This window comes from Balaenoptera borealis (genome assembly GCF_965194805.1).
Source record: "Balaenoptera borealis genome assembly, chromosome: 12".
NCBI classification, from domain to species: domain Eukaryota; kingdom Metazoa; phylum Chordata; class Mammalia; order Artiodactyla; family Balaenopteridae; genus Balaenoptera; species Balaenoptera borealis.
Genome location: NC_138869.1, coordinates 67,019,014 through 67,041,029, shown reverse-complemented (window position 1 = coordinate 67,041,029; position 22,016 = coordinate 67,019,014). Strand labels below are relative to the sequence as shown.

The 22,016-nt window shown below is 39.4% G+C and overlaps 1 protein-coding gene across 2 annotated transcripts in view; it reads left to right on the top strand.

Annotated features, from left to right (window-relative positions):
* Positions 1 to 548: 548 nt before the first annotated feature.
* The window catches only part of FAM83B (family with sequence similarity 83 member B), an 89,789-nt gene continuing 68,321 nt past the window's right edge, over positions 549 to 22,016 (top strand). Inside the window, exons 1-2 of one of the 2 annotated variants that reach the window (XM_082347118.1) lie at positions 549 to 918; positions 19,507 to 20,010. In XM_082347118.1, coding sequence (XP_082203244.1) covers positions 19,567 to 20,010 — 444 coding nt within the window. In that variant the 5' untranslated portion in view covers positions 549 to 918; positions 19,507 to 19,566. Of the gene's footprint in view, positions 919 to 962; positions 1,288 to 19,506; positions 20,011 to 22,016 lie in introns of those variants that run through there. The other variant, XM_082347117.1, reaches the window with a different exon arrangement.

Genomic DNA, 22,016 nt, shown 5'->3' with positions numbered 1-22,016 from the left:
GTAAAACAAGAATATTCTGCACATGCTGTTGAAGAAACTTCAGATCGCAGATACCACAATCTGGAAATTTAGCTTTGTGATGTGCTGGAACTTACTTTTACTTTCCACCTTTGTCCTTTGCTCTGTTTCAACATCTAGAATATGTACATTTCATTCTCCTGTGTCTACTCATCAGTCAGGACTTAATTCAAATCTCAACAGTTTAGCATTTTCCTCAAGTGTTTTATTCAGGGCAGAATAGCCATAAAAGTCATTTAAAAAGTCAATTCCAGCTTATGATAATTGACACATCATGCCAGAAGTTTAAAATACGCCTATTTTCCCTAAGTTTCATTCTTTCCCTACTAGGCTGCATTTTCAACATTTGCTGCAAATGGCTAGATTTTGAAGACGACGTGATTATACAATTATTAAAAACACTCGAGACAGATTTACTGAGATGTAGAAGAAAAAATATAAAATTAATATCATTAATTGCTGCAGTTATTTTATATTAAAACCAAATGATAGTGTCTCTATGTCCATAACATTGCTCCATAGCACCCACCTAGTGACCTGCTTTTCGTGCAGGTATTCCTTTCATCCAAATCAGTAATCAGGACAATGCAAAGTCAGTCCCACATCTTTGATGATACTTAAAATTCTTTCTTACAAAAAGATAAATTCACACGCAGTGTGTCTTCCATCTTTCCACTTCCTGCTCTCCTCCAAGCCCGGACACACTCGGGCGGTGGGGTAGGGTCTGCATTGCGGATCGCGGATGGGAATTATCTCCCTGAAGCTGAGTCCATCCGCTCCCTGGGGGTGGTACCACCCCGGCTCTCACCCAGCCGCCCTCCCGCCCCCGCGCATTCCTGAGCCCGGGACGCACGGGGGATGGGAGCTGAATGCCGCTCCGTGAGCCTACCCCCTGCCCAGGTGAGCGCTGCCGCCCTCCGGGTTCTGCTCGCCAGGCCGGGATGTCGCGACTTGTAGTTGCTGGTAGCCCCGAGGGCGGACAGGAAAGAAAGGCTTTCTATTTTGAGGGCCGAGGGTTGGAGGTCTGAGTTAGACAGGTTCCGGGGCGCTGGCTGGCTGCGCGGGCTTCGGTGCGACCCGGCTTGGGACCTGTTGCAGCCCGTCCGCACCCCGCCCTCGCTGGCTCGGCACCTGGGCCCGGGAGGCGCGGCCCGGGCAGGACCGAGCTGCCCTACGCGCCTGACGCGCAGGTGACTCCGCACCTCCGCTTCCTGGGACGCAAACCTTTGGCGCGGGCGCGGCTGCGCGCGGCTCGGGACGCTCCCGGCGGTAAGTGGGGTCCTGGCTCCCCTCCCCTCCCCTCCCCTCCCCAGCGGGCGGGGGGCCACAGGGGCGGGGACCGCGGCCAGCCCGGGGCCGGCCAGGAGGAGGGCGCGAACCTCCCCGGTGAGCGCGCGCGGGATCGGACAGTCGCCGGCGTGCAGAGTTCAGTCTCCTGCTTTTATCTGCTTTTCTTTCGTTAGCGTGTGGGTAAGAGTGAGTTGGGAAGTTTGAAAAGTTCAGTCTTGTGGAAGTTTGAAAAGTTCAGTCTCAGGCGAGCTGGGTTCCGGTGCCCGAGGGACAGGCCCCGCTCGCGGTGTACTTTGGATCATTTTCCTCTTGGCTCTGGGGTCGGCGGTGGGGAGAGTCCTGGAGGCCTTCTTGTGAGGAAGGCGGCTGGATGGAGGAGGGGAGCTTGGGAAAAGGTGGGAACCGCGGCTGCACAGGGCGTGGGTGTCCTTTAGACCCAGCGTGGGGAACAGAACTCAAAAGGGAAAATAAAAGTTTGTACTTTGACACACTCTCCTATTTGTGTCCTATCCCACTTCTGCTCTCAGATTAATCCAGACTTGTGCTTTTCAAACTTTAGTTCCCCTGAGCCTGGGTCTGTGACCTTGATTAGCTCGCCCGGTCATTCTGGTTCCTATCAGATTTTGAGAACCACTGCTCCGGGGTGGTGGTGGCCTTAAAAGGAGAGGGAATTGCTCCTGGAAAGTCACATGGAGACTTTAGATCTGTTCTTTGTGTCGTGTTGGGAGAATTATTACCTATATGGCCGGGGTGGGGGGTGGGGTGAAGAGGAAGATAAGGTATGTATGTTAGTAGTTGGAATCACGGGTATGTGAAGAGACAGTGGTGCTTTATAGGGAAGAGACTGGAGATTTGGGAACACAGGACCGCATGGAGACTGTGCCCGGAGGGATGTGCTTATAAATTATAGCGTCTCAGCCCTAGCAGTGGAGATTAGAGCTAAGGAGGCCAGAACACTAGGAAAGAGTGGGGCTGGTAGCCAACAGTCAAGGCCAGACGCTGATATCCAGCAGCTCCTTTCCAGATTCCCACTTGATAGACATAATGCTAGGTTACCAGCAGGCACCTCCCCTCTTTCCCTTTCTCATCCCAAACACAGGCAGGAGCCCCAGGGAAATCCATGACTGAGGCTGAATCAGTCCTGACAAGAAATACGAAAGGGAACAGGGATGAAAGGGGCTCAGAAGAGGAAGCTGGTCTTTTCGGTTTTCCAAAATAACAAAAGAACAAGAGTGGCGTGGATCCGGATGGGGTTGGGGTGAGGCGGGTCTTGGTTCTGTTTGATTTCTTCCTGTCTTCCTGTAGTTCCTAGCATGATAGAGGCCCCCACGCCATCCAGTCCAAATTTCACCCCTTGCTTTTGAGCTTACGGCACACGTGGTGTACATGCCTGTGAAGGATGCTGGCGGCACCCTGCAGAGCCTGCCTGAGGGGCTGGGTGGATCCTGCCTTTCAAGCTGGCACGTTTTAGACCCCAGACGCTCAGAATGTATTGTGGGAAGAATCACCCATTGAACAACTGCTGAAAGGGGTTGCGTACATGGAGACAAACCACACCTCTTGCTGCTGACTCAGTGATGTTTTTTGTGGTTACTCTCTGGAGATTGTTACTTTAACTGTAACTGACTAAACTTTTGGGTGATGGTTATTCTTTCTAGTACATCCCCTCCTGCTAGCAGACCCCTTACAGTTTATGGTGGAGCTTTTCTTGACCATGACTTACTGAACAGAAACAACTCACCTTCTTGCTTCCGGTTCCATTACATTATACACCTGTGAGTTTCCAGGATGTAACAGGGCCCTGTGAATCTTGCAGTGAAAATGTGATTCCAGTAAATCAGGCCTCTTCTGTAATGTAAATCTGGTTGGAGGAGACCTTTTGAACAGGCCCCACACTTAGCTTAATTTAACTAATTATTTGTAAAGTTACAAGTTGCCCTTGTTTAGCTAGTTAGGTAAGTTCATGTGTCTCCTGTAACTTGCCGAGTATGTGTGTCCCAGGGATGTTTCACAATTTCACAGCGTCTGTTAAACACAGTGTTAAAAATGTCCTTTTGATTACTTAATTATATCTAATTTGAAAGTGAAGTGTATTTTAGAACTTTGTTGGTGAATTTATCATTTGAAAATCAGAATACACTCCGCAACCCCCAACACCATGGAAACAGAATTCTAAATGATGGATTTTAGGGGTTCAATGGGTTAACTTTTATACAAATAGCACCTAAGCTCCATCAAGAATTAAATCCACTGACCACCAATTTCTCTGAGAAAATTTTCTGGAGCCTTCAGATGACTCTTCCTTCCTCCTGAGGTGGGCCAGTGGGCTTTGGCACTGTTTGCGGTACCTATCCCAGCCCACAAGGTAGAGTCGGGAACCCATGGGGATTGGCATTGCCAATCATGGGAGATGAGTACTGTGGGCAGCTGACACAGGACGGGGTTGGGGGGGGGGATGGTGGGCTCCAGTAGAAAGGGTATGTGTGGAGGTGAACTTGAATGGGAGCAAGTTGGCTTCCATTTGGGAAGGAGGGTTTTTAAGGAGTCAGGATGCTAGCATGCGTAGGAGGTAGGGGCGGGGGATCAGGGAGGTAAAAGATGTTTTGAGTAGCTGTGATGCTTTGAGGAAGATGAGCCTGGGTTGGAGAGATGATACCAATATAAGGGATATTCACCCATTGGACACATCTACATTGCAAAGTGCTTGAGTCACATGATCATGGCTTAATATGCAGAACTTTTCCTCGGGGGACATCTAATTACTACCCAGTTTGTATTTTGTTTTATTTTTACACTGTCCTTTGGAGTGAGCCAGATGTTCCCCAAAAGGCACGTGCCATTTATCTTTTGAGCTATGTGTCAAATAATTTGTAAACTCTGCCCATCCTTGGGGAAGGTAAGGTGGTGGTAGTGGTCAGCCTCTGGCATAGGTACTGGCATAGGATCTGGTGTAACCTCCATGTGCATGTATATAAATGACAGCCAGTAGGCAGTGGCCTATTTTAAAGAGTTTATACAAAAGCTGTGCAGTCATGTTGTGTAAAGGTTATAACTTTGTGCTGTTGTGCCCTATCCATTCATTCAACATATATATATATTGACAATTATGCACCAAGCAATGTGTTCTACTCCGGGAATGTAAGGGTAACAAGATCCTGTTCTTGGATCTCAGGAAGCTCACAGTTAGGAACCTAATAAGTACAAACAGTTATTAATGGATCAGGTCCCTTTACTTAGTATTTCCTTCATACTGTGAAGATCTCAGCAGATATTGTATATGTTCATTAATCATTTGTGAAATTGAACATTAGCAGACCTGAGTTACTGGTGATTTTGGACGGAGTATTTAAATTCTCTCAGACTCTCAAGTTTTTCACTGGTGTGAAAGGGCTTGGATACATGATCACTGGTGTATCCCATTGTGCTCTGAAATTCTCTGTGATTGCTTTTAATTGAGGGTACCATAAAATAGTGTTAACTAAGGTCTCCCCAAGGTATCACTGGAATCTCGTTATTTCCACTTCTATTGTCCAACTTTCATTTCAAAGGGTTTTAGTTCTCTATTTATCATCACGTTGCTTCTCAGATTGTATAAGCATTACTCACTTGGGGAAGAATAGGCAGTTTTCAGAGCACTAAAAAGCGGCATCTTCCACCTCAATGGCTGTAATAGAGTCGCTCACCATGGGATGTCTGTCTGGGCTGTCTTTTATATACATGCACAAGCAATGATGGCTTCACTTCAAAACAGCGCGTTGCTCCAAATACTCAGTATCATCTGACTCATTCAATAGCTGTTTCCTGATGTTTTTTAAAAAATGTATTTTTCTCAAATAAACGTAACTCCTGAATTATTGGTTGAGAAAAGTGAAAAAAAGGTAAGATGTTTTTAGAGTAAGGAACTGTTGACGGTGTTTCCCAAAGATTTCAGGGTTTTTTTTCAGTCTCAACCGTTCCTTTGCTTTCCAGTCTTACTGTCCATTTAACCTTTTTGGCCTCTCTTTGTCCCTTCTCGTTCCTTCTCTTCCTTATCTTTCTTTTCCTCAATCTTCTCTTTCTTTCTTTGCTCCTCCATCTCATCCTTTCTCTTGTCTTCTTTTGCTACCTCATCTTTCATCTTTTCTCTGTCCAGCCCTCCCATTCCCTACTTCTGTTTGTCTGTTTCTCCATTTGTTCACCTATTTATTTATTTATCTTTCTTCATGTCCATCTGTCATCTCCATCAGTACAGGTCTCTACTTTGGTACATTATATGTTTCTAAAAATCTGTAAAATCAAATTATATCAAAAAAACACATTACAAGGGAAATTTTATTCTCTGACAACCAAAATATAAATAAAATTGCCAGTTACATTTTAATGTTAAATACAATATTTAACAATACATTTCTAGCATTTTATGCATTTAAAAATTTGTTCTTTTCCTTCCTAATGGAACAGGTGTATAATGATCATCTGTTTAAAACTAAAGATTTGTCTCCTTTGACATATCCAATCATTTCAGTCTTTGCCTTGATTATATTCCATTTATTAGATAAGCATTTTATCACTACCATGGAGACTTTCATTTATCTATTTTTCAAAAACTTATAAGTTCAAGTTGGAATAAAATATTCAAATAAGAGTGCAAATAAGACAGTAAAAAGAGGGTAACGATGTTTTGAAACTGCATATTGACATGCTGACAGCCTTACTGGGCAGTAAATTGAAATATTTCTTAGTTGATGGATTAAAGACTGGATTTATCACAGAAGAGTTACTTTGAGTGTCAGTGTCTAATGCAGAAAAAGTCACAGGTCAAAAGAACTAAGGGACCACTTATACATATAATTGAATCTTTCTTTTTAAAATCTTAATAGAAAAATGATACTAAAGAAAATTGAAATGATAGCCTATGTCTACAATTTCCATGTCTATTAATGTGAGGCAAAAAACATCAGCCTCTAAACATTGAAGGTAACATGAAAAGTGCTTTATTACAAAAGCATTTGTTTATGCAATTGGCCAGTTCTTGTACACTCACATCTAAAGGTATTCCCTGAGAAATCAGCCACATCTGGTACATCCTCAAAGCCTTAATTCAGAGCCCTGTTATTAAGACAGTGTCTTCAAACTATATAAAATCCCGTGTTTTGTTTACAGAGTAGACTTACTCCCAGTTAGCAGGTTGCATCTTGTATGTAGAAGAGTTAGGACAAGAAACCTAAAGGGAAAAGAGCATAAAATCTATTCAAGGCCATTGGATCCCACGTATGATTCCCCAGAAATTTGGGACAGGAGCCATAGATCATCTTAAGTAGGTGTGTGCACAAATCACATGTGGAGTAAGTGACTTGATAAAATCATTAATGATTTGAGTTGGAACAAATTGTTACTTTCGATTTTAATATCACAGCATAGTAATACCATTATCTGGGTGACACCCTCAATAGTTGTTTATTTTGTATACTTTCCATGTGAATGACTTTCTTGATTTGTACAGAGGATGGTTACAACTGAAGCACAGAGAAGATAGCTTTTGATAATGTAACCAGTGATAACACACCTTCAGAACAGTGCCAGGGTCTTTCCACTTGAAAATGTACATTGTTGTAGGGATTGCTTGTGATTACAGTTTCCCAGGTTAGAACCACGGTCAGAGAGATTAAAGCACAGTTACAAAGAGAGATCACAGGGAACTCAGGTTACTGTTTCCCTGAAATCCACAAGACCTAGAATCCATTATACAAATCCAGCAGCATTTTACACATTTAAAAAATGTGTTTCTTTATTTAGACCTGATTAATTTCTATGTGTGCAGTTGTTTTATAAACAAGTTAGAGGAGCCAATGAAGAAGCTTAGTGAGAAATCAGTAAAAGGGCTGAAGTAGCATGGGCTAGTTTTCCAATCACATTTTTTGGGGGGGAATTTCTGGGAGAAAATAAAAGAGGATCACTTTATTTCAACTGTGATATAGCTAGCTAAGCACATCCGGTGATGTGTTTTGGGGTGTCTGTGAGCTTATTATGATTTTAGGCAGCCTCTCTGCTATTGGGTGGGGTTGTGTTCCTGTCTTACTAGTTGTTTGGCATAGGGTGTCTAGCACTGTAGCTTGCTGGTCTTTGCGTGGAGCTGGGTCTTAGTGTTGAGATGGAGATCTCTGAGAGAGCTTTCGCCATTTGATATTATGTGGGGCTGGGAGGTCTCTGCTGGACCAATGTCCTGAACTCGGCTCTCCCACCTCAGAGGCTCAGGCCTGACACCCAGCTGGAGCACCAAGACCCTGTCAGCCACATGGCTCTAGCTTCTTCCTAAAGTAGACACATTCTCATAAATATTTCAAGGTATCTAGAAGAAAGTGCTAGTCTTGAACTGACTAAGCCCATGGATCTCAGCAACCTCAGCACATACCTTTTTTTCTTTCCTGATGAAAAGTACAGAGCTTTCGCCTTTTCACTCAAAGGAAGCATTTTACATCCTCTCTCTGGCGTTTCCGAATTGCCATCTTCACTCCTCTTGCTTTGGGGTCGTTATTAAGTAAAATAAGGGTCACTTGAGCACAAGCCCTGTGACACCCCAGTCAGTCTGATAACCCAGATGGCCACCAAGTGACTCACGTGCAAGTTTTACGTACCTTTAGAACGGAGAGATTTACATAATCCTCGAAACCATAATCTGGCTTTGTAACAGGGTAATTTATTGGATAATCCGAAGCCTCACACTGCTGTGTTTTATCACGTTGTTAAAAAAAAAATGTCGATTTTTAAACTTCTCCGGGCTGCTCTGGAATATATAGTCCATGCCAGTTTCACCTTAATGATATACCAAACATCTGTAATCATAATTAATTTAAACACAGAATGAATCCTTTCTTCCTGCTGAAATAAATCCATTTAATAATAGAACTGACATTAATAACAGAGGTGAAATGAGTCATGCTTTACAGCTAATTTGTATCACTATTTCCGTTGAAAAACACAAGACTTTAAACTTTGAAATTAAAGATGATATAAACGGATGGAGAGATATACCATGTTCTTGGATTGGAAGAATCAACATTGTGAAAATGACTCTACTACACAAAGCAATCTACAGACTCAATGCAATCCCTATCAAACTACCAATGGCATTTTTTCACAGAACTAGAACAAAAAATTGCACAATTTGTATGGAAACACAAAAGATCCTGAATAGACAAAGCAGTCTTGAGAAAGAAAAATGGAGCTGGAGGAATCAGGCTCCCTGACTTCAGACCATACTACAAATCTACAGTAATCAAGAGAGTAGGGTACTGGCACAAAAACAGAAATATAGATCAATGGAACAAGATAGAAAGCCCAGAGATAAACCCACAAACATATGGTCACCTTACCTTTGATAAAGGAGGCAAGAATATACAATGGAGAAAAGACAGCCTCTTCAATAAGTGGTGCTGGGAAATCAGGACAGCTACATGTAAAAGAATGAAATTAGAACACTCCCTAACACCATATGCAAAAATAAACTCAAAATGGATTAAAGCCCTAAATGTAAGGCCAGACACTATCAAACTCTTAGAGGAAAACATAGGCAGAGCACTCTATGACATAAATCACAGCAAGATCTTTTTTGACCCACCTCCTAGAGTAATGGAAATAAAAACAAAAATAAGCAAATGGGACCTAATGAAACTTAAAAGCTTTTGCACAGCAAAGGAAACCATAAACAAGACCAAAAGACAACACTCAGAATGGGAGAAAATATTTGCAAACAAAGCAACTGACAAAGGATTAATCTCCAAAATATACAAGCAGCTAATGAAGCTCAATATCAAGAAAACAAAAACCCAATCCAAAAATGGGCAGAAGACCTAAATAGACATTTCTCCAAAGAAGATATACAGATTGCCAATAAACACATGAAAGGATGCTCAACATCACTAATCGTCAGAGAAATGCAAATCAAAACTACAATGAGGTATCACCTCACACCTGTCAGAATGGCCATCATCAAAAAATCTACAAAGAATAAATGCTGGAGAGGGTGTGGAGAAAAGGGAACCCTCTTGCACTGTTGGTGGGAATGTAAATTGATACAGCCACTATGGAGAACAGTATGGAAGTTCCTTAAAAAACTAAAACTAGAACTACCATATGACCCAGCAATCCCACTACTGGGCATATACACTGAGAAAACCATAGTTCAAAAAGAGACATGTACCACAGTGTTCACTGCAGCACTATTTACAATAGCCAGGACATGGAAGCAACCTAAGTGTCCATCGACTGATGAATGGATCAAGAAGATGTGGCACATATATACAATGGAATATTAGTCAGCCATAAAAAGAAACAAAATTGAGTTATTTGTAGTGAGGTGGATGGACCTAGAGTCTGTCATATAGAGTGAAGTATGTCAGAAAAATTTTTGTTAGAATCTCCAAGTGACACTTGATATCATCTCCATTCTCCTGACAAAGTGCTCATTTGAAATGTGTGTGTGTGTTTTTTTGTTTTTTTTTTTTTAATTTATTTATTTATTTTTGGCTGTGTTGGGTCTTCGTTTCTGTGCGAGGGCTTTCTCCAGTTGTGGCAAGTGGGGGCCACTCTTCATCGCGGTGCGTGGGCCTCTCACTGTTGCAGCCTCTCCTGTTGCGGAGCACATGCTCCAGACGCGCAGGCTCAGTAATTGTGGCTCACGGGCCTAGTTGCTCCGCGGCATGTGGGATCTTCTCAGACCAGGGCTCGAACCCATGTCCCCTGCATCGGCAGGCAGATTCTCAACCACTGCGCCACTAGGGAAGCCCGTGTTTGTGTTTTTTGATAGAGATCTCTAGATTTATCTAATGACTTACAGCAGTCACTGGGTTTCTAATTATTTTCTTAAAAGTGCTTTACAAATGGTTAATATTTTGTATTATCAAAAACTTAACCTCTAGTTAATATAAACAAGTAGTTGCTTCAATCTTTAAGAGTTCTGCATGGATATTATCGTTTTATAGAAAAATTTATACTTTGGCATTTTTTGGCCTATCATACTTTAATCAACTCTCATTCTCTTACTTTGAGTTATTAACGCAGTATGTGATTAGCTTATTATTTAACAATTATGTCCATCCTGAGCATTAATGAGTGTGCTAAACAGAGAGTCTCCCCTATCCCAGCGCTTCTAGTCTAGTGAAGGAGGTATAGCAAATAAGGCCTTTAATTGATGCATCAGATGTGATAACAGGTGCCATGAGTGCTGTGGCACTCCTTGCCCTGGTTCTGGTCCTGACCCCTGAGAGTTGGGGATGACACTGTGCATCTCTGAGCTACTTACTAAGACCTCGTTAACCACATGTAGTTATTTTAATTTTATTTTTTTCTTTGTGGTCCCTGTGACCATAGCTTTATTTTCTGGACATTTTGTACTTTTTCATGTGTTGCTTTGTAGTAATTATTAGACTTCAGAGTCTAATAATTATTATATGCAGAGTTTTAACTTAACTATTACAGTCAACTTAGCACATGACTGAAAAAAAGAGGAGGGCATTCTAAAGTCAAAAATAACTGTTGGGATACTTCTTTTATCAACTTTCTTTTTCCCCAGTGCCAACAATACATATTCATTGATACACATCTGGTAAATACAGAAACGTGTAAAGAAGTTTTAAAACATCGCCCATAGAACCACCACTCTAAGACAAGCACTCTCATTTTTATGTGTGTGTTTCCTTTTGGTTTTGGGTGAATTTTCTTTAGTTATAATTTTGCTCTTATGTAGTTTGGTAACCTGATTGTTGTCCATATAGCATCATAACAGAAGCATTTTTGCCTGCTATTAAAACTACTAGAGACACCCTCTGACTTTCTTGGGTTTTTTATTCATTTGTTTTGCATTTGTGTATAATGCTGTTTATTTAACTTCAAAAAAATGTGAAGGCTGACTCTGGAGAATCCAGGACAGGGCATAGTAGGCAGGTCTTTGTTACACCTGACTAAGAAACGCTTTCCTAACCACTTCCTTGCTTCCAAACAAAGTTCGCGGGTTTGTGGGTATACCAGGTCTCTTCAGAAGGCAAAATAAATATCATCTTAAAATTTTAAAGCAAAGGGTCCCCCGGGAAGCCAATTTGTGACACATTATAGGACTCTATCCAAAAATATGTCCTCTGTGTGATTACATACAGAAAGAGGGTTCTCAGTAAGAAAGAGAAAAATAGAGCCTTATTACTAAATAAAACTCCTTCCTATATGACTACCTCACCATTTTTAGCAGTTTTTATGGCTGATATAGAGTAAGGCTTTTATCTCATTTAGTCTTTATAGAAACCCTTTGCTATCAGTACTGTTATTTTACCGGTTTTCCTGGTGAGGAACACGAGGTTTGGAGCCCTGAAATAATGAAGACCTAGGTCTTACAACCAGTATGTGGCAGAGCAGAAGTCAAATCCTGGGCCGTCTTTCCCACTCTGGGTCACTGAGCCAACTTGTGATTTGTCATTTGCCTTTAAAATAATTCTGCTTCACCATTTCTTGTAATTAAAGACTACCCTAATATGCCTATCTTTGCGTTCTCTTTGGACTAAACATTCCAATTATTCAACTATTTTTTATGACATAATCTGCTCCCAAACCCTCCTCCATCCTATACTTGTATAGCTAGTTTTAAATGTAAATTCAAACTTTAAAATTTATTTTATTGAGTTTAATCCTATCCAGTTGATTTATTAAATTTAAATAAATTTATATTTCACTACTTAAGATCATTTTGAATTCATTTTGAATATTGATTCTGGCATCTAATATATATGCTATTGTTCAGTTCCGTAAACTGTATCAATGTTTTTCTATTTATTGGTCCAAATGGATGTTACACACATTGATCAGAACCAGGCAGAGATGGAGCATTTTGGCACAAGTTACAACCCATCAGGATGACCTTGTTCCATCCATTGGAGCTTCTGATGTACTAATATCATAATAAAACACAGTTCAGGAACAAGTTAGATATTGGTCAAAGAGTAGTTTTACTCTAATTTCTCTTGCATTTTAAGCCATGCATAGAGTAATCCTCTGCAGTTTGACTATTAAGTATATGTTCTATCAGTAAAGTGTTTATTCTTTTTCCTACAAATTTCTTTACAGGAATTACTCAATAAATCCTTCCAAATGGTAGTGAATGATTATGTTTTAATGTCATTAACATAAATTGGTGGCCTTTATTTTCTTACATTTGAACTATAGTTTAGACTGGGGGTGCAAATATATTGAAGAGCAGCCAATACAATCAAACCCTGCAATTATTTTGATGTGAAAGTAATCATCATTCTATCCCCAATTAAAAGAGATTAAGGAAACTAATAAATGATTAGATGTTGAGCAAATGGAATTTTCATTTGGGATTTATAAAATGAGTTGGAGCTGCTTAGTTTTGTGCTTTTCATGAGTTTGATAAGATGGGTGATTCTGTTGGTGACCCACATATGGAGACATCTACACCCACACTCTGATTGAGTGTGCCACGCAGGCATGTATTCCTTGGCCTGCTCTGTGGAAGCCTGTGACCTGTGCTCTTGGATACTGGACCATTTTTTTGTAAGTGTTATTATGAAGCCAGTTTAGAAACTCCTAATACATTTGGATGCCAAAATTAGATATCAGATTGTCCTTGGCAGCTTCAGTATTATAGTGAATTTTTAATTCAACAGTAACTTCTTTAATGTTTTAATTGTCATCTTAATTTCTGATAATCAAAGTCAAACTTATCTTGGCAGGTACAAATTTGAACAAAGAAGAGATATATGATTTTGAACAGTGGTCCATCATAGATTATGATTTTATAAGACAGGGATGTTCTGAAACAATCCTTTATAAAACATTTTCTCATCTTCTGTAAGTAGACATTTTGATACACATCATAGAGTCAGTTCTCACCCCCCAAAAAAAGAGTGATATGAGGCATTTTTTCCTCAATATTTGAAAGACTATAAAATGTCCCTTAGTGAAATTTGCCTAACGTTGAAGTTATGTCAGAGAACTGGTTTTATAATACCACATAAACTAGAAAAACACTTGAAATTACTTGTGGAGGGTAAATTATTTTTTTATTAAGTTCCTTTATTTTACATTCTTTAAGGTTTGCAAATAAAGACAATCAATCCTATGTGTGTTTATATTAGCTTCCTTGTGTTGCTATAACAAGCTACCACAAATTTTGTCCTGAAACAATAGAGTTTATTCTCTCACAGTTCTAGAGGCTAATAGTCTGAAATCAAGGTTTCCTCAGAACCTCATTTTCTTAGAAGGTTCTAGGGGTTAGTCTGTCCATGGCTTTCTCTTAGCTCTGGTGTTGCCAGAAATCCTTAGCATTCCAATCTCTAACTCTGTCCTCCTTTGGAGTTCTCCCTGTGTATTTGTCTATGACCTGTCTCTTACAAAGAAGACCCTATTTCCAAATAAGATCACATTCACTGGTACTGAGGGTTAGGACTTAAACATATTTTGTTGGAGGATACAATTGAATTCATAACAGCATTCAATAGCTGAATAGAAACAGCCTAAGACGGAAGTTGGGAAAAGGACCTCAAAGACACTGGCAACTCTGATCTGTTTGGTATTTTTCGGTCAAAGTCCTGATTTGGAGCCAGCTGTTTGCACATGAAATAATCATAACCTCAGACTATCTGTCATTTAAGAAGCTTGTAATTTCTCCTTGGAGCATTTTTTCACTGACCTCTTATTTCAGAAGTCTTTTCAATGAATTTTCTTAGATCAGAAACCATAAACAAATGGAGACTATTTTTGACTGTTTGCTTAATACTGCAGTTGACAAAACAGTGCATAACATTGTTAATGGGATGACAGAAAACACTACCTGTTTTTGAATCCTAAAAGACTCTTTTGAACAAATTATTTTTGTATCTTTATAGTGTTTATACTGTAACAGATTGTTAAAACATAAAATAGGAATAGTAGTATAATAATAATTATGGTAAAAGCTAAATATTTTAAGGGTATTACCTCATTTATTCCTTAGAATGACCTAATGCCACTAACATGTAACTGAGCAGGACCCTATGGGGCCTTCCTGGTACAGACCACTCCCCCATTATCTTCTGCTTTAGCTCCTCTCTGAAGTAACCCCCGTAATAGCATCTCATATTTCCTGAGTTTTTCAGATGTTAAAAACCACCACCAGATAGAAGAAATTAACTACTTGATGACCATGACCACATAGTCCCTAGACCTATTGGAGCCTAAGGATTGATACCGTTATCCCTTGTGACACCACCCTGGTACCTCACCATCAACCAATCAGAGAACTGTGCATCAGATGGTCACATTCCCTGAGATGTCCCTCCCTCACCTGGTCTTTGCTGCAACCCGGTGGGGAGCTCGGGGATTTTGAGTGTGAGCCACCCAAGCCGCCAGTTCTCCTTGCTGGGCCCTGCAATAAGCCTTTCTCTGCTCCAAACTCTGATGTTTCAGTTTGATTGGCCTCACTGGGGGTCAGGAACATGAACTTGCATTCGGTAACACACACAGACTGAGGCTTGTGGACATAGGTCACTTGTCCAAGAGCTTCACAATACAGTAAGTCCTCTACATATGAATGAGTTCTGTTCCGAGAGTGCATTCCTCAGTCCAATTTGTTCGTAAGTCCAACAAAGTTAGCCTAGGTACTCACCTAACACAATCAGAGGGCAAGCTGCAATTTCACTCACGCCTGACATTGATGGAACCCACGTTTGCATCTCGACACAACTTGAAGGTTCGTTATGTAGGGGACTTACTGTAATTTGGGAAGCAGGCTTTGAACATGGTGGTATGAGCCTGCACACAAGCTCTCACCCTCCCAGCTATGTGTTGTTTTTGTTTTTATTTTCTATTCAAGGCAGATGAAATTGCTCATCAGTATAATTTGTTTTGAAGTAATTGTAGATTCACATGAAGTTGAGAGAAATAATACAGAGGAATTCGTTGTTATCTTTTACCCAGTTTCCCTCAGTGGTTACATCTTGCAAAAACTGTTATTCTGTGTCACACCCAGTATAATGACGTGGATATTGTCAAGATCCAGAAAGTTTCCATCACCATGAAAATGCCCCTTGTTGCCCTTTTACATCCACCCCTTCTTTAGGCCCTGGCATTCGCTAATCTGATCATTTTTATAACTTTGTCATTTCAAGACTGTTTTATAAATGAAATCATGCAGCGTGGAATCTTTGGGAGTTGGCTTTTTTCACCCAGCATAATTTTCGTGAGGTTCATCCAGGTTGCTGCAGGCATCAGAAGTTAGTTCATTGTATAGCTGACTAATGTTCTGTGGTCTGAGGGTACCACAGTTTGTATAATTTCACCTGCAAAGGACATTTGAGCTGTTTCCAGTTTAGAGCTATTATGAATAAAGCTGCTATGAACATTCATGTACAAGTTTTTGTGTGAAGATAAGTTTTCATTTCTCTGGGATCAACCCCAGGAGTGCAATTTTTATCTCATGTGTTAGTTGCGTATTTATATGCAGTTTTATAAATGAACCTGCCCAACTGTTTTTCAGAGTGGCCCATGCACTGAAATCTATTCTTTTATACCTTGTTTATAGCTTTTGTATTTACAGATTTAACATTTGGAATTTATACTTCCCGCAAGTTAAACTAAAGATTTGATAGCAAATGCAGTGTATAGTGGTTTGGGGGCCTGGATTTGAATCATGTATTTTCCAAGGCTCTTTTTCTGGAGTGAGTCACTTAAATAGCAGCCGAGCCGAGCACTCTGCTCAGCTTTTATATCGTGGTGAGATTTTATTTTTCTCTACTTATTAACTCTATCCTGTATGTTGAAAGAATATACTTTCTAGGAGTTTTTAATGGTTATGAATTAAATAATGCTTTTTGTATGTTTAAAGGTACACCCAATTCATTTTATCCTCAATTATAGCCCTTCCAATATTTAATAATTGAACTCTCGAAAGTATTATATTAAGTCTATAACTAAATACTGGTGCTATTTTATTGCAGTAGCCGTTTATGTAGGTACCATTACCTTGCTCTCCTCCATTAAAATTTGTCTGTAGATGGCTCCTTTACAAGTATCCCTTGTAAACACCTCTTGCAATAAATGGATATCCCTAGGCATTGAAAGATAGCCTCTCTCCAGCAGGACAAATCAAGTGTATTTATTTCTTAACCCTTATAAATCATATCTCAACTTCAGTGCTTATGGCTGTTGCATTTTTCCTTTGGTGTGTTTTTCTGCATCATTTCTGGCTTTGCTATTTGATTAGTCCTGTAGTGTTTTGCTTTTTTCTCATTTTCAATTGTTTTTTCCTTCATAATTAACTTTTCACTTTATCCTCCTAGTTTTATTTTACTTTCCAAATCCCTCTGATCTTTATGATTTCTCAGCTTACACATAGTTCAAGAATAATTTTTTTATAGTTGCAGAGTACATATTTGTGTAGGTAAAGCTCAGAAATGAATATAGTTTTTTAAAGCACTTTATGCATTTTAATTTCCAGATAAGTCATAGGCAGTTAACATCACAAGTTATAGGAATTCAAAAGTTAAATTTTAAAAGTTTAAAAATGAGTGCTCAGAAAACTTGGGATTGTTATGAACAATCAGCAGTTACCTACTGTTTTCAACAATTACAAATAATCTGTGTGATTTTCATGTGATCACTGGATATTTGTCCCTTCATGGACTGGAATTATCAAATGAGAACCACACCTCATTAAACCTTAGGGAACTATACTTTCATCAAATGGATTGATCCTCTCAAGCAAATAAAAACCTTATTTCTTTGTTAAAAATGAGTGTTATGTGCCAAAGAAAACTGTAATGAACACCAAAAAGTCATCAATTAGTAGTATGATATCATACATAGGAAGTGAGCAACTTGATGAACAGTTCTCAGCCTTGGCACTATTGACATTTTGGACCAAAGAATTCCTTACTGTGGGTGGCTGTCCTGTGCATCCCTGGCCCCTACACACTGAATGCCAGTAGCACCCTCCCCACAAATCCTTATAATTAAAAACATCTCCAGACATTGTTCTTGTTTGGGATGGGGGTGGGGTCAAATCTCCCCTGTTGAGAACCACTGGACTCAAATAAAATGTCATTTGAAAGAAGATGGCACCTTATACAAAATTGAGACATTTATGAAAGTTTCCTCATTGGCTTCCTGGTGCATGTCAATAGATTAAGTTAAATGTAATTAGGTAATAAAAGAAACAAATTTTACTTCTTCATACCATATCTCTCACACTAGCAGACAGCTTGGTATTTATTCCTCCTTCTGCCCATGGAGGTGTGTTACCCAAAGCTCCACCATAATACCATGTGGGGCAGGAAGACGGTATTGCCCAGAACTCAGATGCCACATTGCACAGCCTGATGGTCTTGGGACCCAGGGACAGGTCCAGTCGCCTTGGCCTGGATCAAGTTATGGCTCAAGCTGAGGACCCTCCAGGAGACCGAAAGGAACATGTTCTGTTTTTATTTTTGTATCAGATTTACTCTTTAGGCTTTCATTACTGCTAGATTTTCTCTGTAAAAACTCTGAGCCTAGGGATGGACATAGGCTTATCTGCACTAAAATAGTAACGTAAGGTACTGTGTATCTTCCTCACTCCTCATCTCTGCCTTCCTATATGCTGGATCTTTTTCTGATCTTTTCTCCCCCAGCAAAACTTACGGCCCTATTTATTGTCCATTCCTTCATGACTTCTGTCTATGAGTAGTGACTCTTGTTACATATTTTCAGGTAAGGAGTTGATAAATGATAATGGCTCCCTGGGTTACCCTCCCAAATCAGATTTGATTTTTGGTAAACCTGAGACCAAAAAGTCTGAGTGAAATGGAAAATTGTAAACTAGGGCAGGGCCACTGACAAAGATGTTTTTGGTCAAATAAGCCGTTTTGTGCTTGTAGCACATCATAGGGTTGTACTTTGTTTGAATCCACACAATGAAGATCCTGACTTCAGAAGCCTGGAAAGTCCCTTATTTGACTGAGATAAGGTCCAGTCCAGTATCTCATGCAGGGAATTATGGAACAGATAACATTTTGTGGGCATGAGGGATGGGGCGTGAGCTCAGATAGGCAGATTTTAATTCCTAAGAGGAATCTGAATTGTCTTTGATGTCCTGAATTTCTTTATCACCTATATGTTGTCAAGCCATCAAATTTCAGGAGTTCATTCTTTGAACCATCACTTGAATATTCTTGTCCTCACTGAGAGTTTGAACTCTGAAAGACTCTCCTAGCTACTTGTCTCTCCTCCACTCCCCTGATACTGCCAGACTAATTGTTTTAAACAGAAGTTTTGCTAAATCACAACAGTCTCCAGTGGCCCTCTACACCTGGCTCCATTTTGTCTATTCAACTTTATCTCCTACCCCTAATACAAGGATCCTCATTTCCAGCAGACCAAGATTTTTTTTTTTTTTTAATTAACCCCTGAATGTACCAAGCACATACTTGTTCTGTGCTTTTGCTTATGTTTTACATTTTTATGTGGGATGAAAATATTCCTTCTTTCCACCTGATCATATTCTTACTCATTGCCCCAGGTTCAGCTGAAGCCCACCTCCTGTGCAAGGCTATCCGTAACTCTTTTATTCCATATTGATTTCTACTTGCTTTTATTCTGAAAGCATTGACTACAGACAGTACTCATTTTGGCCCTGAGCAATATATGTCTTTGTTCAAAGTGGTAACAAACAGTTTTGTGTATACATTTTGCCTCTTCATCTAATTAATAAGTTCCTGGAAGACAAGTGTTCTGTGCTTTTTATATTTCATCAGGATATATGTATAACAAGCACTCAGTAAGATTTATATAAATGGCTGGTCAGGCATTGGTTTTCTTCTAATTCTATTTTAAAATATTTTAAAACCAAAAAGAAACTGATCACACCATGTGTAATCCCAGATTAAAGTTAAGAAGGATGGACTTTCTGGATATCAGAGAAGGAAGGTGTATTTCCTTAGATGAGAAACTAAAGTTAGAGGTAACTTGGAAAAGGAATATCAGCTAGCAGTCTGTGAATGGGATTCTGTTTAGCTCATTTGTGATAGATATGTGAATTATGGTATTATTATTGCCACTTTGGATATGAAATGTATGTCATATTGAGCTACTGGTACTCATTTTTATGAGTAAATGTAAAAATAACACTTGACATGGATTATGAAACATTTGATTACAGAATTCTAACTGTTCTTGATTTCCTTCTTTTTAAATACCCAGATACCTCTCATCCCTGCACGAATGGGCATTTGAAAGTGCCACTGTCAGAGGTTTGCAAGTATGGAGAACTCATCAATTCTTTCCTCCTTGAATGACGAGTGTAAATTAGACAATTACATTGAACCTCACTACAAGGAATGGTATCGAGTAGCTGTGGACACGCTGATTGAACAGGGGTTAGATGCATACCAAGAATTTCTTGCCAAGGAACGAGTGCCAGACTTTCTAGCTGAGGAAGAAATTAATTATATTTTGAAAAATGTTCAAAAAGTGGCACAAAGCACAGCACATGGTACTGATAATTTCTGCGATGATACCTCATCTTCAGGGACTTACTGGCCTGTTGAGTCTGATGTGGAAGCTCCCAATCTTGACTTGGGCTGGCCATATGTGATGCCTGGACTCTTAAGGGGGACCCACATTGACCTCCTCTTTCATCCACCAAGAGCACAACTACTTACAATTAAGGAAACCATTCGGAAGATGATAAAAGAAGCAAGAAAGGTAATATTTCTATTTCTAAATGAAAAATTCGAAATGTGGAAAATCACCATAGTATAACAGACATATGTTAATAAAAGAGTCTCTATATGTATAGACCATGCCTGTTTCAGGAAATATATGTATGGATACGTAGGAAGGTTGTACTTCCCATATCTTGTAAATATCTGAGAGAGTGGTGTTGGGTTCCTGCTACAGGTGGAGATTTCCTTCTGTTCGTCACGTACATGAGAGAGCTTCACCCATGAAAGCTGAGGTGTATGGACCGGAAAAGAGATGATTTGATGTATTCATAGCCTAAATCACTTACATTTTCCTTAATCTCTGAAAGGAAATATGTGGTTGGCAAATCTGGTGAACTTTTCTTTGTTCTTAACAGGACTGAGCCCTAATTCTTGCTCTGGACATAGTTTATCCTATAAAATAAAGCATAGATTTTCTTATTTATTTCCTAAGTTGTGTGAAAACAGTAAAAAATCAGGCTTGATAATGTAAAATTCTGCAGTAAAGTCCTGAGGTGCTTAGCATTTTAGGGCCTCTGTACTCTCTCTTAAATATTTGTATTGGTTTATAAATCTCAGAAATTCTATTTTAGAACTCAGGTAAAACTGTAGAAATGTTCTTTTAATCAATCTAATAAAGCTTCTTGCGAGTTTTCTATGTACTCACCACCATGCTGGGTGTTTTGGAAACTACAACAAAATTTCCCAGGCTGTTTATTGAGTTTTAAAATGTATGAACAAAAAGTTATGATTGTTAACTATGAAGTGTCTATTTCTTAGTTACGGATACTATACAGTATAGAAATTTAGATCTAAAAGGGGCCTTGGGATGCACACATACACAGCATTGCTTTCTTTCATGTCAACAAGACACAGAGATGCTTGGGAAAGCATGCTTTTATGAAATACAAACATATTAGACCCTTGAAACCCACAGAGACATGGTAGTTTGGAAGACAGGCAACTAAGAGCCTCCCTTTCACATTAGGAAGACACAGTGTTCCAAGGCTACTGTCAAACTCAGGCTTTGCAAAAGTAAAGTGATTTTTTTTCCCTGGACCTTTTAAGCTCAAATAACCTGACCTTGTAACCATATTAACTCCTTTAGCAGGGTTACATCAAGGAAGCACGAATCTATTCCAGTTGTTAAACATTAGCTATAGAATCAGGTACACGGTAGGTGTCCAAACTTTCATTGAATGAATTGAACTGTCAGTTCAATTCTATGAATTGAACCATGAGGATTTTTAAAACTGGACTATCCTATGCTCTGAGAACAAAGTATACAATTGTATTTTGTGAAACAACAGAAGTCAAGAAAATATATGAGTCCTTGTAAAGGTAAAACAACAAATATCAAGTACGAACATTTGTGAATTTCTGTTTGGGGAGACAATACGTTTTTGAACTACAGAGTTAACTGAAAATTGAAAAATACATCAGTGAAGCTTAATATTTGTTATTATGGTAAACAGTAGTTATGAGTTCATCAGCCTGCACCACAGCTAATCTCCTATGGGGCATTGCATTTCTATGGCACAAAATGAAATTCAGGAGCTAGCATGAGTTCTTGGGCTAGCACTCACTGGAAACTGAACATTAGTCATGACCTTCTGATGTATTTTTCTTTCTAATGTGGCAGGTATTTATTTAGTGAGCCTCTAAAAGTAATATCCTCTGCCTGGTCATCGTCTGCTTAGAATTCCTACTTGAATTAGCAAGCTGAGGAACTCAAAGTCCAAACTGTAAAACAATAATGTAATGCTTTGCTTCTCTTTCACCAAATCTAAGTGGCATAAAATAAGAAAGAATTCTACCTTTATACACACCCAAGGTATGTATATTACCTTGTATATACATATCCAAGCTGAATTCAAAGAAAGAATTATTTGAACTTTATAAGTTGAGTATATTGAAACTGAATATAAATCATAATAGATTACTTAGTGGTTTTCTTTCCCTTTTTTTTTCCAAAAGCATTGGAGAATGTGTTTGTTTCTAACCAGA